We start from the raw sequence: 15,891 nt of genomic DNA, 5'->3' as shown, positions 1-15,891 counted from the left end.
TGAGCTGCCGTCGGCCTTCCTTCCCTGCCTGTGTTCCGACACAGGCAGAGAAGAAGGACGGCAGCTCATCTGAGCTGTGTGCTGCATTCCCGCGCTGTTTCAATAGCGAAGCGAGGGCCCAGCCCGGGTGGAGGGGTGGGGGGGGGCGTAGCGGTGACCTCGGAGGGGCAGCGGCGAGCTGAGCGGCGGGGGGGGGGCCTTTCAACCCCCCCCCCCCCCGTCCTATACTAGCCCATTTTTACGGGCTCAACGGCTAGTAAGTACATAAGCACTGCCACGCTGGGAAAAGACCAAAGGTCCATCAAGCCCACCATCTCCGACAGCGGCCAATCCAGGCCCCAAGAACCTGGCAAAATCCCAAAATTTAATAACGATCAATGGACTTTTCCTTCAGGAATATGTCCAGACCCCCTTTAAACTCAGCAAGGCCAGCTGCCGTCACTACCTTCTCCGGCAATGAGTTCCAGAGTCTAACCACGCGCTGAGTAAAGAAAAACTTTCTCCAATTTGTTTTAAACCTACCACATTCTAATTTCATCTTGTGTCCCCTGGTTCTTTTATTGTTAGAAAGCGTAAACAAACGCTTCACATCTGTCCGCTCTACCCCACTCATTATTTTGTAGACCTCTATCATATCACCCCTCAGCCGCCTTTTCTCCAGGCTAAAGAGTCCTATAGATGAGTTAGCAAACCTCCTATTAAAGATGGAAAACTCCAGAAAGACTCCAACTCCAACGATCCAGTGTTTCCACAATCACATAGAAAGCCCAAAATAGCAGCCCAAGATCAGCATCAGCAATGTCCATTGGGCTACGGCAGTTTTTCAGCAAATGAACAGTCTCAGAAGCCTGAGAGAAAAAGTGTGTCTTATCTGCATGATGGACCCGGAGCTTAGCGGGGTACAATAATGTAGAGGGCACCTTTTTCTGATGCAGTAGAGAACACGCTGAAACAAATTCCTTCCAGTGGGCTGCCGTAGCGGCAGAGAAGTCAACGGTTTTGGCAAAGGAAGCAAAAAATAGCTTGGCATAGGATATAGTGAAAAGCAAAAAAAACACCAATAGGAAGTGAGGAAACAGCCTCTCATAAAACCCATACAGTTATCGCCACATATTTTCTCTTTGCAAGTTGCAGATTAGTGAGACATTTTCTTTGTGGTCATGGCACGGTACATCCTCAGTATTTAGTGACAATTCTTTTCCGGTACCACGTATGAAATCTATCCCTTTATCTTTTCACTCTTTGTACAATACGAATCAGGTATTATTTGATGCCCTTGTAAATAAGACGTATAAAGATTAGGGTTGTACATCGATTAAAATTTTTAATCACACAATTAATCACATGATCCAAATGTAAAATAGATGTAAACAACTATGTGTACATGCTAAATTTATTTCATCTTCCCTCCCCTCCATGGGCACCATCCATGATCACCATTTTTCCCTTCCCTGATTCTTCCATCCCTATTTCCAGCATCTGTCTCTTTAACAATCCCCCACCCCGCCTCTCTCTATTTTCCTCTCTCCTGCCTCTGCCATCTCCTCCTCCCTCCTCTCTCTCCCTCTTTCTTCCACCATTGCTGCTGCCCCCAACACCACCATCTCCCCCCTTCCTCTCCTGCGGTCTGCATCTTTCTCTCCTGGCACTCCGGCAGCCCTCTCTCCTCTGCACGCTCCTTCTCCCTGCTCCTCACAGCTCTCTGCCTTGATCGCTGCAGGAAAAACATGCTGCATCTCACCCGGCCCGAAGCCTCTCTCTGTAACAGGAAGTTCCGCCTCCTCTACCAGAACTTCATATTACAGAGTGAGGCTTGGGGCTGGACGAGATGCAGCTTGCTTTCCCTGCAGCAGTCAAGGCCAAGGGCTGTGAAGAGCAGGGAGGTGGAGCATGCCCAAGGAGATGGAGATACCGGAGTGCCAGGAGAGGTAAGAAGAGAGACATAACCAACTTGGGTTAAAACTTTTAATGCAAGTTAAACATTTAACGTGTTAATCGTGTCATTAACGCATTAAATGTGCAACCTTAATAGAGATAAAATGAAAAGAGTCCTTTAAACTCCCTTCTTCTTGAATATCGCAGTGCTCAGAAACAGAGCTGAAGCCCCGCTAATTTTGCAATTTTGTGCAGCTGGACATAAGTTTATAAACTCAGTCCTTGACATTCCTGTATGCAACAAGGTAGCAATAATGATCAAATATTGTTACACTTTGAACAGTGGATAGTCTGCTCAGATAATGTTGAATCAAAGAGACTGAATAAAGCAATTGAGTGCTCAGTGCTCTGAAATATTCCCAGACAACATTTATAGAAAAATCATATGATTGGTTGGGGTAATCAGCTAATATCCAACTTTTGTAGGCAAAGATATTTTCAGCATGGAGATTTTGACTTTCCAAGAATTGCGATCATTGAGTTTACAAGTACATAAATACTTCATCAGTGTTTCTGACTATCCCACTTGAGTATGTTGCTACCTCTGATGAAGGCACGTTAAGTGTCAAATCATCACTGGTGTCAAGCATCTGTATATCTTTGTAAGTCTGTGGGGTTTGTCTTTTAAAGACAAGCACAATCTCTTTTATGATAATGGAAGCATGTTTTGAAAGGATACTTAATACAGCATAAATTGGTTATATATTTATTAAGCCTGCTATATATGTTCACTGTTGACACCTTTTTAAGACTTGATTATTGATATTTACATTTTATGTACCCATTGAAAAGTCATATATGTTAAACACACATTTGAATATGATATAATTTTACATTTAATACACCTTTTAATTTTGAAGACAAGATATGATGAACAATGTCTGAAGCACACCACACTATCATGATTCCTTATCTAATATATTTTTCAATTCAATTATTATTCTATACTGTAAGTGCTGTAAAGCACATTACATCAACAGAATTCTATCCATGTACTCTTATCAAGCTATGTAGATAATTTTGAAAAAAAAATTATGGGTCCAAGTAACAGGGTATCAGAAAAAGAGGCATGTACATTAGTTATACAGGGTGCAGCAAAATGGAAGCCATTCCAGCATTTAAGTCCATACCAATATAGAGTATTCCTATACCACTGAACTTGCATGCATAAAAGGGACAATCTACAGTCTCTCTGGGCTGCTTGTCCTATACCTTTGGACTTGCAAGCTCATTTCCAAAAGGGAACTCCCATGCAGTTTCTCTTTCAAAATGCGGACTGGCAAAGAACATGGGTATTTTTGTCAAGTACTCTAGTCTATACTCACTTTGAAGCACATCCAAAAGTATACAGAGTACATGGAGCATTTCAAAATTAAATCCTCAGGTGTACTTTCCCTCCCACACACAGACTCACTCACAAACACAGCCTTCCCATGTCACATACATTTTGGAAATTTGCACTCAAATGTAATGAGCACATTTGAAATTTTGAATACCTCATGTTAGTACATCTTTTGCCACTGCAAGCAGGTTTTGGTTGGAATTCACCAAATCTCAGCGCCTCACTAAAATATTGCCTTTAACTATGGGCACCCAGCAGCTATTTGTAATATATATAAATTACACTGTTTTGCAATATACAACACAATATTACTTTCCAGCAAAGTCATATGTTTTGCAGAGAAGTCTTTCACAAAAAGTTAAATGTGACTATTTTATTGCTATAGAAAAGCTAGTTCAAAATAGGCAACCTCTAGATACAGGTATGGCACTTACGTTGTTAAGATTAGATATACATGTCACCACATTGCTCTTCCAGAAGAGAATGTTCCATAAATATTTACTGTTGATCAATAAAAGATCATCACATGCTTTCTCTGCTGACCCCTTATGTACATAAGTACTTATGCACTACCCTGCATATATACCTCGAGACAAATTGTGTCAACTCCCATCAAAGGCTATACTGATAAAATGTGGTGTGAATATCTGTTTTCTTTTCACACTGTACATTCAGTGTCATGAGTTATGGTATTGTTATAACACTGACCCTCAAACATTTAACGTTTTTTAAATGCAAGCAAAACCCATTTTCAATCTACTCACTTGTTCTTTTAATTGCCTGATGGACTGCTGAACTGTAAGGATCTGGTTAAACAGTGGGCTCTTGAGAGTTTCTCGTAAAATATTCAGGTTTTCATTCTGGGAAGCATCTCCTTTCTCTCTCAGTTTTCTTTGTAGTCGATCAATAACCTGCAGCACCTGATGTTTATCTAACGTAGACATTTCTGTGAGCAAAATTACATGCATCAGCATCCCCAGTGCTACACAATGGTTCAACTTACTGATAATAAATAAAAATTCAATGAATCTGATACAGGCTACAATCAACTTTCTCATTTCAAACATAATTCTTTACACCTCATGGTCTAAGACACTCCTACATATTGATCAACTTACTCACCAATCAATGTTTTGCTGAACATACCTGATGAAGTATTTTCAGGCATTTTGGATTTTCTCAATGGAAAGTGACAGCAATACCTAGGTAAGGGAAGTTAAAGAAAAGGCTGTAAAATATATTCCAGTAGTAATAGTTAACATCATTTAATACAGAATAGACAGCTCAAACAGTGTAATTAGTTTATTGTGCTAAGAAGGGCCTGATAGGCAGGATAACAGAGCCAGACAAAGGACTCCTCTCATAGAGAGAGAGAAACTGCAGCTTCTTACAGAGTTCTTTTTTTTTTTTTTTTTTTAGTAAGAACCATTTTCTTTATTGATCAGTCAAGTTCCAGACAATCGTACTCAACACGGGCCGTGTTTTGGCTTAACAGCCTTCATCAGGCGTTAACTGCTGAGACTTCCCAAAACAAATGCCGCAGCATTTGTATATGCTTTGGTGGTACAAATTTGGTGAAATAGGTTCACAGAGACTGTGAGGCTTTGAATTTTGCATTTTTCTTTGAGCACAGTGTACACATCACAGATCAGGTTCTGTTACTGCAGAGGTTTATTATATTCACCATCAGCACTTATTATGTAGCCCCTTTTTTTTTTTTTTTAAGTTTTTTATTTTTACAATTTTCAGAACCATACAAAAGCAAGATTAAAGACTTTTCTGTCACATAACTGGGTAACTTGCGAAAAGAGTCGCAAGTTACAGCAATGGGTCCTATCATAACAACATCCTGTGAATCCCCCTCTCCCATCCCCCTTCCCCCCCCCTTCCTTCCCTATTAACAGTCCTTGAGTCTCTATTTATGCGCAGCTGATGCAGACCAAGTGTTGTATAGTTCCCATATCTTCCTATGTTGTTCTAAGCGCCCTTTACTTTCTTACAGAGTTCTGTCCACGTGAGATGAGGCTTCAGCATGCAACCTTCCTCAGTTTCTTGCTGCCAAACCACCCTACACATGTGGAGTAGGGCAATCATACTGGCCAGTGTTGGTAGAGACGCGCATACTGTAGCACACTGGAAATTATATAACATTCACACCTGGGGGGGGGGCAGACTCAAGAAAAATGTCAGGAAGGTATTAATCCGCAAACGAACCTTTTCTGTAGATGGGAAGGTGGTAGAACTAGAGGGCATGAAATGAGATTGAAGGGGGGGCAGACTCAAGAAAAATGTCAGGAAGTATTTTTTCATGGAGAGAGTGGTGGATACTTGGAATGCCGTCCCGCGGGAGGTGGTGGAGATGAAAACGGTAACGGAATTCAAACATGCGAGGGATAAACATAAAAGAATCCTGTTCAGAAGGAATGGATCCTCAGAAGCTTAGCCGAGATTGGGTGGCGGGGCTGGTGGTTGGGAGGTGGGGCTAATGCTGGGCAAGAGTTCTACGGTCTGTGCCATGAAAATGGCAGATACAAATCAAGGTAAGGTACAGACAAGAAGTAGCACATATGAGTTTATCTTGTTGGGCAGACTGGATGGACCGTGCAGGTCTTTTTCTGCCGTCATCTACTATGTTACTATGTAACAGTAGCTAGGCACAACCATAACCAATTCTTATTTAATCAGGTATATGCTAGTGGACCCTTAATTAATGCTGTTCTAACAAACAACCAGTTATGTGTATCTATAAGGCCTCCAAGAACAGTATTTGACCCTAGTTTGCTGTTAAAACCATTACCGCTGCAACCCCAAGCAGCTCAAACAGGAATGGATCGCCTTATAGGAGAAGCTGCTGATGTAAACAAACAGTATACACCATCAAGACGTAAAATTGGTCTTTTGTAACATTATCCTACATGTGTGGGTGTTATAGTTCCACTAAAGTACAGAGACAGTGGGAAGTGGGCCAATGGCTCAAGAAACTAGGGCAACAGAGAAATATCTAAAGACTGTTATTGAAGACTCGACACAGAGCTGTGCTTCGGCCACAGGCCTGCCTCAGGAGTCTTAATCGTTGTCTGATATAGCTTTAATGCTGACACTTTGTTTAGTTTGCTTTCAAGACCAACTACGTATGATAACATTTCAAGATAACCTTCTATCATATATTTGCCTATTCAGACAACGATTAAGACTCCTGAAGCAGGCCTGTGGCCAAAACACAGATCTGTGTCGAGTCTTCAATAAAAGTCTTTAGATATTTGTCTGTTGTCCTAGTTTCTTGAGCCATTGGCCCACTTCCCACTGTCTCTGTACTGTTGATTCTTCGTGGGATTTTGGTCTGCGTCTACATCCGGTAGACTATTTACCGTATTTCCAGTAAACCCACTTCCCAAGGGCCCTGTAGATCCAGAGGTCTTGCTAAACGTACTGTAAAATAAGAACTAGTGTTTTGCAGGAATATTTCCACAGAGGCATTGCTAGGTGCTGTAATGTAGAATCCTTCTCGTGCAAAGCCTTAGATGTCTTGTATCTCGCTGGCCAGCACCCAACTGTTAAATTTCTAAGGCCAGCCTCTCCATTTCACTAGACATTTTTTTTTCTCCAACCCCTTCCTTTTACTTCTAAAATGTTTTCAATACGGTAGACCCTGTCAGTGTCAGGATTGATTTTTACTAGTTCTTTGGGCTAAAAAGAACCTTCCACGGCTTCCCCGTCGTAATCCTGTATCTTGTAAACAGGCTTCTATCCCCGGTTTAACACACCTGTTATTATAACTATCTCATTGGTCCAAGTCTGTTCGTACCCCTTTTATTTCAATAATTTTTATTGATGAAATATACCAAACATATAAAGCACCATTCACAACATTATTCTGATAATTCCGCAAACCACAGTGCTTATTACTAGAAAACAATTTTTCCATCACCATTTATCCCCCTTTTATGTATTGTAAACCCTTTCCCACCCCCCTATCCCCTTTCCAAATCGAACAGCATTATATATAGGACCTATATGTAACTTCCAAACAATAAAGTTCGTTATTAACTATGTATTATGTACATGCACCTGTATAAGCTACACTCGAATGTAGAGAGCTTGTTTCTTATAGCTCTCCACCTTTCATATCAAAACGCCTTTGTCCCAAAAAACAATCCCTCCCCCCCTCCCTTCCCAGTTCCTTGAAATATAGATGCAGTTGACCACGGCCCTTTCTCGTTCACTCTGCTTCAGATGCTTCCCGCCTCCCTTGTCTATATGTCAGCTTCTGAAGAATGTGGCGGCGGACAGCAGGATGCATCGTGTTCCAATATTTCCTCCATGTTTGCTTAAACACAGTAGGGTCTTTTACATGGTTAGTTACTGAAACTACTCCACAGAGCTCCTGGTGCATTAGCTCAGTCATCTTTGTCCTCCATAATTCTCTCGTAGGGGGCTGCTCTTCTCTCCATTTAAGGAGGATCACTTGTTTTCCAACTAATGTTACTCTTTGTAAAAATCCCATCATGCCCGATGGCATATGTTGCCCCAACTGAAATATATCAAACAACAACAAGGGTCCCGCCGACAGTTTTAGTTTCCAGTACTGCCCCGATTCTGTTATTATTTGTATCCAGAATTTCTGGATATCTGGGCATTTCCAAAATAAATGGCCCAGGGTCGCTTCTGCCATTCTGCATTTAGGGCACGTCCCAGTGCCAAAACCTGCTTTTTGCGCCCTACTTGGTGCTATATAAGTGCGCAGGGCAAACTTGTACTGCTGTTCCCACTGTCGTATAAAAATGGATCTCTTTAAAATTGCCCTTAAGAAGTCCTGAAGATCTTCTACCGTTAACTCGGTTCCCAGATCTCGGGACCAACTTGTCACAAGTTTGCAGTAATCTATATCTGGTGTGGTGTCTTGAAGATTGCGATGATGAAAGCGCAGGGGCACTATATTTTGTGATCCCAGTGTTAATGCTGTTGAGAGCACATCTTGCACGTCCTCGCTTAAGTTGAATGCTCCCAGCGCCTGAGCATAATGTTGTACTTGTGCATACCCAAAAAAGTCTGTATCCACAATGCCGTACTCTCTCTTCAAATCCTCCATGGATTTAAGCTGCCCCTCTTCGTCTACCAGCTGATATAGATATAAAATTCCCAGCTGTCTCCAGCGCACAAATACTTTATCTGTTGTTCCCGCTGGAAAGTCCGGGTTCAACCTCAGGGAGACAAATGGTGTCGCTGCTGCCGAAAAATCATGTCTCTTACACAGCCATCTCCACATTGCTCTAGCTGAGCGCACAAACCAGTTCATGGGGGTTTTGATTCCCACCCCGTTTTTGGTGGTGTGCAGCTGGCAGCTCAGGTGTACTCCAGGTGTCAAGGAAGCCTCCAACTGCGTGTTCGTGAAGTGTTGGCCACCTACCAGCCAATCCCTTACATGTCGCATAGTGCAAGAAATAGTGAGGTATCTAATACTCAGAAGACCCATTCCCCCATGTGTTTTAGGCTTATATAGTACTTCTAATGGCAACCTGGGTCTTTTATTGTTCCACAAAAACTTCCTCAACATGACCTTCAACTCCCTCTCCTCCCTTCCCCTCAGATGCAGTGGCAATACCTGGAACTTATATAACCATTTCGGGGCTATGAACATGTTAAAGAGAGCTATGCGTCCCGACAGGGAAAGCGGACAAGCGCTCCACATTCCCAGTAGGCGTCCAGTCTCCGCTAACAGGGGTCTCACATTTATCTTATACAGTGTGGATAATTTAACCGGAATTTCTACCCCTAAATATTTCAATCTCCCCTCTGCCCACTGGAAAGGGAATGGCACTACCCAACTTTGTTGTGCTTCCTCTGTCATCCCCATTGCCATTGATTTTGACAGGTTCAAGCGGAATCCTGACAGATCTCCATAACACTGTACCTCCTTCAACAAGTTCCGTATGGAGTCCCGTGGGTTGTCTACCATCAGCATTAGATCATCTGCATATGCTAAGAGCTTAAGTACTTCTTCTCCTACCTCCACACCTTTGATCCCAGGGTTTTGCCTTATATTACATAAAAGGGGTTCTAACGCCAACAGAAAAAGCAATGGGGATAGTGGGCATCCCTGTCGTGTCCCTCTTCTTATCAGAAATTCATCCGTTCTTACCCCATTAACTATCAGTCGAGCTCTCGGATCTGTATAAAGCGCCCCCAATACTCCCGCAAACCAACCCTGCACTCCAATCCAACGCAATGTTCCTTGTAGGAAAGGCCATGTCACCCTGTCAAAGGCACGCTCTGCATCCAAGCTGATCGCTATACCTTTGGGTGCCCTTTCTGGAGCTTCCACTACTGCTGCTATAAGTTTCCTCACATTAATAACCGAATGACGGCCCCGGACAAAGCCAACCTGTTCCCCTTTAATCAAGGAGGGTATTACCTGGGCCAAGCGCTCAGCCATTACTCGGGTCAGAATTTTAATGTCGACGTTTATTAAAGATATGGGTCTGTACGCTGCTGGATCATCTAAGCTTCGTCCAGGCTTCGGTATTAAACTAATCAGTGCTTCATTAGCGTATCTAGGTAATTTCCCCTCTTTCATCACTGTTTCATAGAAACTCATAAGGGGGCCCACGATCTGCCGTTTCAGGGATTTATAAAATTCACCCGAGAAACCGTCGGGACCTGGAGCTGAATACAGTTTTAATGCCTGTATAGCCTTCAATACCTCTTTGGCTCCCAAAGGAGACTCTAAAGTATTCAGTTGTTCTCCTGTCAGTTGGGGCATATTCGACCACTGTAGATACTTTCTTATTTTTTCCCCTATTTTATCCTGTGCCTCTGCTCCCATTTCTTCCGCCGCATACAGACGGGCAAAATGCTTATGAAAAGTGTCTGCTATCCCTTCCGGATTCGATATGAGTGTACCTGAGGGAGTCCGTATTTGTGTAATAACCTGCGGCCTGCGGACACCCTTTATCAGGCGCGCCAGCATACCACCCGGTCTGTCTCCATAACGGCGGAGATTGTATCTGTGTGTGGTCATTGCCTTATGATATCTTTCCTGTAGTAAGCTATTTAACTCCACCCTCGCTGCAATCAAGGAGTCTAAATTAGCCCTGGTGTGTGTCTCTGCATGTTTCTTCCTAGCTATTTTGACCTTTCCTTCCAGTTCTACTATCCTTTGTGCAATCATTCGATTTCTCCTGGAGACATATGCAATTATCTCTCCACGCATCACTGCCTTAGCAGTGGACCAAAACAGTGTTGGGGCACTAAGATGTTGGTCATTATTTTTTAAGAATTCTTCCCATCTTTTGGCCAAGAATTCTGTAAACTCTGTGGAGGAGTGTAAATACGATGGGAATCTCCAGCCTCCCAAACCACGATAATACGGCCGGGGTTCAATATCTACCCAAATTATAGCATGATCCGAGAGCTCCTCTGGGCCCACTTCCGCACCTACAATTCGATTAAACACTCCAGATGTCACTAATATGTAATCAATCCTAGACTGGGTTCCGTGGGCCCTCGAAGTGTGCGTGTAATCCCGCTCTTCTTCATGCAGTAATCTCCAAGGGTCCACCAAACCCAGTCCGTCACATAATGTATCAAGCACCCCAGACCCAGAAGTCCCCCCATCCCGTTGATTCCTCGATCTATCTAGTATGGGATCCAACACCTGATTCATGTCTCCAGCCATTATTATGGGATCTGCCCCCTGTTTCTGGCACTGCGCAAAAAGCTCTGCAAAAAATTTTCTCCCGCCAGTTTGAGGGGCATATACTGCTACTAGTAAATATGATTGCCCTTGAAGATTAAGCCGGACCCCTACGTATCTTCCCTCATTATCTGCAAATAGTAGCTTGGCCTGTACCATGGCATTTTTATGGATTAGTATTGCTACTCCGCCTCGTCTACCCACTGCTGGGGAGCCAAAAACCTCTCCTACCCACTGTCGTTTTAATTTCTGAAGCTCACCCATGGACAGTCGGGTCTCTTGAATACAAGCTATGTCCACCCGATGCCGTTTAAGTGCACTAAGAATTTTTGCTCGCTTTACTGGGGATGTTATCCCGCACACATTCCACGAGATCACCCGTGTAACGCCACTCAGTCGTTTACTCATTACCTACTTTTTCCTTATAAAAAGGTACCAGCCTGTTCGCTTTCCTTGTCCCTAGGGGACCCAGCCTCCCCCCAGGGATCCGTGTTATGTCTGCCATCTGCCAATTCCTCATCCCCTGCTGTTTCATCACCTGAACCCTTATCAAATGCCTCTGTATCCCAATTGCCAACCGCACTCTATATGTCTTATTTCCTCTATGTGTCCCTCTCTCCCCCTTCCCCCCTCCCCCCCTGCCGCCTAACCCTTTCCCCCCCATTTCTTTAAATTCCCCATGTCCCTTACCCATGATATCTTATGGGCTAGTGGGGTTCCCCGCCTCCTCCATCCCCAACTCCCTTGTGTGTTAATTACACTGCGTGTTGTTGGAATGCATTGTCTATATTCCTTATGTAGTCTTATCATACCCATAGCGTGTGTGTACCTCAGAAGACCTGATCTTCCTTGACATTTTTCAAACTTCCTCTTCTGGCGAGCCGGTCTTACCCATATGTATTAGTTCTTGAACATGTTTTTGTGCCTCTTTGAAATTATCATACGATTTCCATCTTCCTTCTGTCTTCACTTTTAAAATGGCTGGGTATATCAACATAAAAGGCACTTGTGCTTCGTGCAGCTGCTGGCAGAGTGGCGTATAACGTCGGCGCTTCTCCTGTAGGGCCATTGAATAGTCCTGATAAATACGTATCTGATGCCCATCATATCTCAGTTCATTCCTTTTGAGGCGCGCTCCTCTTAATATTTCGTCCTTATGTACATAGTTATGTATTTTTATTATCACTGTTCGCGGGGTCATTTTCCCGTCTTGCTTTCTGCCGATTCGATGGGCCCGCTCCAGGCACAGTTTCCCTGCGTGATCCGACAAGGCAAATTCTTCTGCCAGCCACTTCTCTAAAACTATAGGCAATACCTTGTCGGTCACCGTCTCGGGAAGCCCTACGATCCGAAGGTTGCCACGTCGTGATCGATTTTCGAGATCGTCTACTTTCGCTTGTAAATGCTCAATCTCCGTCGCCATCTTTTGCAGCTTCTGTGTTATTGGGCCTGCCGTGTCTTCCACTTCCGACACCCGATGTTCAAGTTCTCCCAGCCTCTGCACCGTCTCCACTGCTTGCGCTTCCAGGTTTGATATTTTTGAGCAAAGTTTATCTAATTTTTGATCCAATGTTGTGCTCACCACTTCTGTCAATTGTCGTATTTGCTCCTCCGTGAAGGAGCCGCCTCCATGCGCCGTCTGGCCATCTTCCGCGCTGCTTGACGCCTTTGGTTTTTCTTTTTTCCCGGCTCTACTCGCCATCGGTGCTTTTGGTGTACTCAGAAATCTTTCCATAAGATTTCCCTCTTACTTGAAGATGCGTTTTAGGTATGTTTCCAACGTTTTAAAGCGGCATTAGGAGTCGGGGCCTAGGAGGACGCGGGACCACGTCTTCCTCTCTCTAGAGCATCACGTGACCCCCTCGTACCCCTTTTAAAAAGTGACTTTTGCTTTCAACACTTACGTGATCGCCTTTTGCAAAATGTTTCACATTCACCCTATAAATCATTTTCCAGACCTGCAGAGAATATAGAGGTGTCACATCGATAGGTTTACCCCATATGGTTCTGTGAAAATGCTGATTATAGCAATTCTCCTCTCTTCCCTGCCCTCCCCTCCATGTCCAGCGATTCTCCTGTGTGCCCTCCCCTCCCATCCATGTCCAGCGATTTCTCGCCTCCCCTCCCCTCCATGTCCAGTGATGTCTCCTCTCTCCCCTGCCCTCCCCTCCATGTCTAGCGATTCTCCCCTCCCCTCCCATCCATGTCCAGTGACTCGCCCCAGCTCCACCTGCCCCCCTTTTAAGCACCTGAGTTCCAGTTCAACCCCAGCCCTCACCTTCTTCTCCCACAACAGACCTCCTTTCCTTCCTGCCACCCTGTCTTAAAAACGTTTATTTTACCTCGTCACAGCGGCGGCAGGCTCGGCTCGAGCCTTCCCTTTCCTTCCCTCTCAGTGTCCCGCCCTCCTTAGACGTAATTTCCTCTTTCCGTGAGAGCGGAACACAGAGGGAAGGAAAGGGAAGACTGGAGGCGAGTTGATTAAGTAGTAGCTCATTTGCATACGGTTATGAACCTAGCCAGCCAGCCGTCCAGGGACGCAGATTGAGAAATTATTAAATAGGATGTAAAAAGACATTCTTTTATACTATCATGAAATCAGAACACAAATGGCAAGTATGAGAAATAAAAACAGATATCAAAAAATTGGAGACATGCTTTACAAATCTCCTCACCTTGTGTGGACATTCCTCATATATCTACAGGCCTTATTCACATATATCTTTTCCATTGGTACAGAATAAAATTATTAAAGAAGGCCTAGTTACATACTTTTTGTCTGATATCATATGATCATCATCTATATAGAAACATGATATGCTTTGAAGTGAGGAAGATAGAAGCACTGCAGAGAATGGAACTGGCATACAAGCTCTGAAGCAAATAGTTTAGCTTTCCATATCTTTATACACAAAATAGTCACCATAAAGGATATGATTCCCTTCACACCTTTCTCTCTCTCTCTCTCATCTTGTCCTTTCTATTCTACAATGCCTATTTTTTTTCTGTCTCTCATTTGTTTTATCCCACTTATTGTTCCCCCTCTTAAACCTCCCATAGCGAATTCTCATCCTATGCATATCTTGCACCCAAATGCAACAGAATCATATCCCAGATCTCATCCAAAGTTTAGCATTGCAACGCCTCCTGAATCTGTAGCACAACAAACTGCCATGGCAACTATATCTTGTTTCCCTCATTTTTATACATCTACTTTCCATCTAATACCCGAATACATTTTCTAACTAAATAAACACTTGCATCCTTGTCCTTTAAAATTCAAGGTTCCTTATTAATAACGACTACCTTCCGCTTATGAAAATACCACCTCCTCACAGCCATTCCATATGGAGAGACAGCCAAGGTCCCGGAATCCCTAGGACAAACTCAAAATTAGGAGGACAGGTGTCCTCGCAGAGAAACAAATCAAAACCTCCAATGTCCAATTAACACAGGGATTACCAACTTCGGTCTTCCAGGTAACCAAATTAGGCAAACTAGCACTGTAAATAACTAAACAACAAAATCAACTAAAAATGTAATTTTTAAAAAAAATGTTGGACTCTAAACTCAGTATCACTAACTTAACAACAGAAGGTAAAAAGTTACTTTGTAAAGAGGAATATACGCTCGCTCGCTCGCTCGCTCGCACTCTGTGGAGTACCTCGCAAACGGTGAAACCACTACCCCGGCCTCAATGCTCCGTGGCCGACTTCCGGGTGTACCTCCGTGACGTCACCGGCCAAGGCGGCCCTCCAACTCAGGTACATGACGCCCCACCCACAGAAACTCCGTGCCCGCCTTTCCAGTGATGTCAAAATAGTATCGTGATTTTGTTTCTCTAGTGTACTTTTGAGGGGGGAGCAGTATTACCAGTTTAAGGGTATGACGAGGGCTGGTGATTCTTTCTCTACGACGGAGATTTTACAACTATGAATGAGACAGGGAAGTAATATATGTCTTTAAAACAATAAGGCGGTAAGTCTAGCGACTTCCTCACCCTTCTAACATTTCCGTCGGGTTAGCTAGTACAAACTTTAAAAGACTTGCTGTACAAAGTGGAAGGATAGGGGTTCACCATCACCCCTTCACTTTCGTCTTCCTGATTACGTAGCCTTTAACCCAACCAATCCCACGTAGGAAGAGCCTAGATGTCTGCCCAGACTGTGTATGGCTCAACCAATAGAAACACGACGTGGGCGGGCGAACAGGAAGGCTAGAGTAGAGTAAGTGGAGGTACTAAGGTATGATTGCGCCCGTGCTATGGGGAACTGTCAAATAAAGACGGTAGACCAGAGACCACGCCTACTTTTAAGTGAGTATAGGGGTGGCGGCCGAAGTTTGGATTTGGGTTGCACTAGTGGCTATATACATCTCAATCAAATTCTGAATCTGCTTTCGAGAGAGAGATATGTGTCGTGTGTACCAACACCCCTCTCCCTTACAGTACACCATTTTCAGGGGGACCAGCAGCAGCAATTAAGAGTTTCAGACTGGGCTAGTTCTCCCTTTTACATAATTTATACCCAAAATGGAAACTTTTCAGAGTGGATCTAGTAATTTTCTCCAAGTAATAAACAGAAATAAAACAACAACAAAAGGAAGTAAAGAAATACCTTTTTATTGGACTAAACATATTTTTTACAAGCTTTCCAAAGTAGAATCTTCTTCAGTGCAAGAATGAGCAAAAGATTTACATTATTAGAACTTATATATAAGAGAAACATAAAAAGTGGAAGCTGGTAACGTCCTGAATAAAACAATGGCCCAGTATTCAAAGTCACTTATCCATATAGTGGTAGACTCTAGAGCAGGGTTGTTGAACCTTGGTCCTCGAGGGCTGCAATCCAGTCAGGTTTTCATGATTTCCCCGATGAATATGCATGAGAGCTATTTGCATACACTGCATATTCATTGGGGG

General features: G+C 43.5%; 1 protein-coding gene across 2 annotated transcripts in view; it reads right to left on the bottom strand.

Moving 5' to 3' along the window:
* Positions 1-14,677, bottom strand: part of PATJ (PATJ crumbs cell polarity complex component) — a 429,677-nt gene extending 415,000 nt beyond the window's left edge. The window contains exons 1-3 of one of the 2 annotated variants that reach the window (XM_030205409.1): positions 14,635-14,677; positions 4,400-4,479; positions 4,042-4,223 (exon numbers count right to left, since the gene is read on the bottom strand). In XM_030205409.1, the coding sequence (XP_030061269.1) occupies positions 4,042-4,223; positions 4,400-4,445 (228 nt within the window). In that variant the 5' untranslated portion in view covers positions 4,446-4,479; positions 14,635-14,677. The remainder of the gene's footprint in view (positions 1-4,041; positions 4,224-4,399; positions 4,480-14,634) is intronic. The other variant, XM_030205410.1, reaches the window with a different exon arrangement.
* Positions 14,678-15,891: the final 1,214 nt, after the last annotated feature.

This window comes from Microcaecilia unicolor, chromosome 6 (genome assembly GCF_901765095.1).
Source record: "Microcaecilia unicolor chromosome 6, aMicUni1.1, whole genome shotgun sequence".
Lineage (NCBI taxonomy): Eukaryota > Metazoa > Chordata > Amphibia > Gymnophiona > Siphonopidae > Microcaecilia > Microcaecilia unicolor.
The sequence above is the reverse complement of the archived record's forward strand: the minus strand, read 5'-3'. Positions and strand labels throughout refer to the sequence as shown.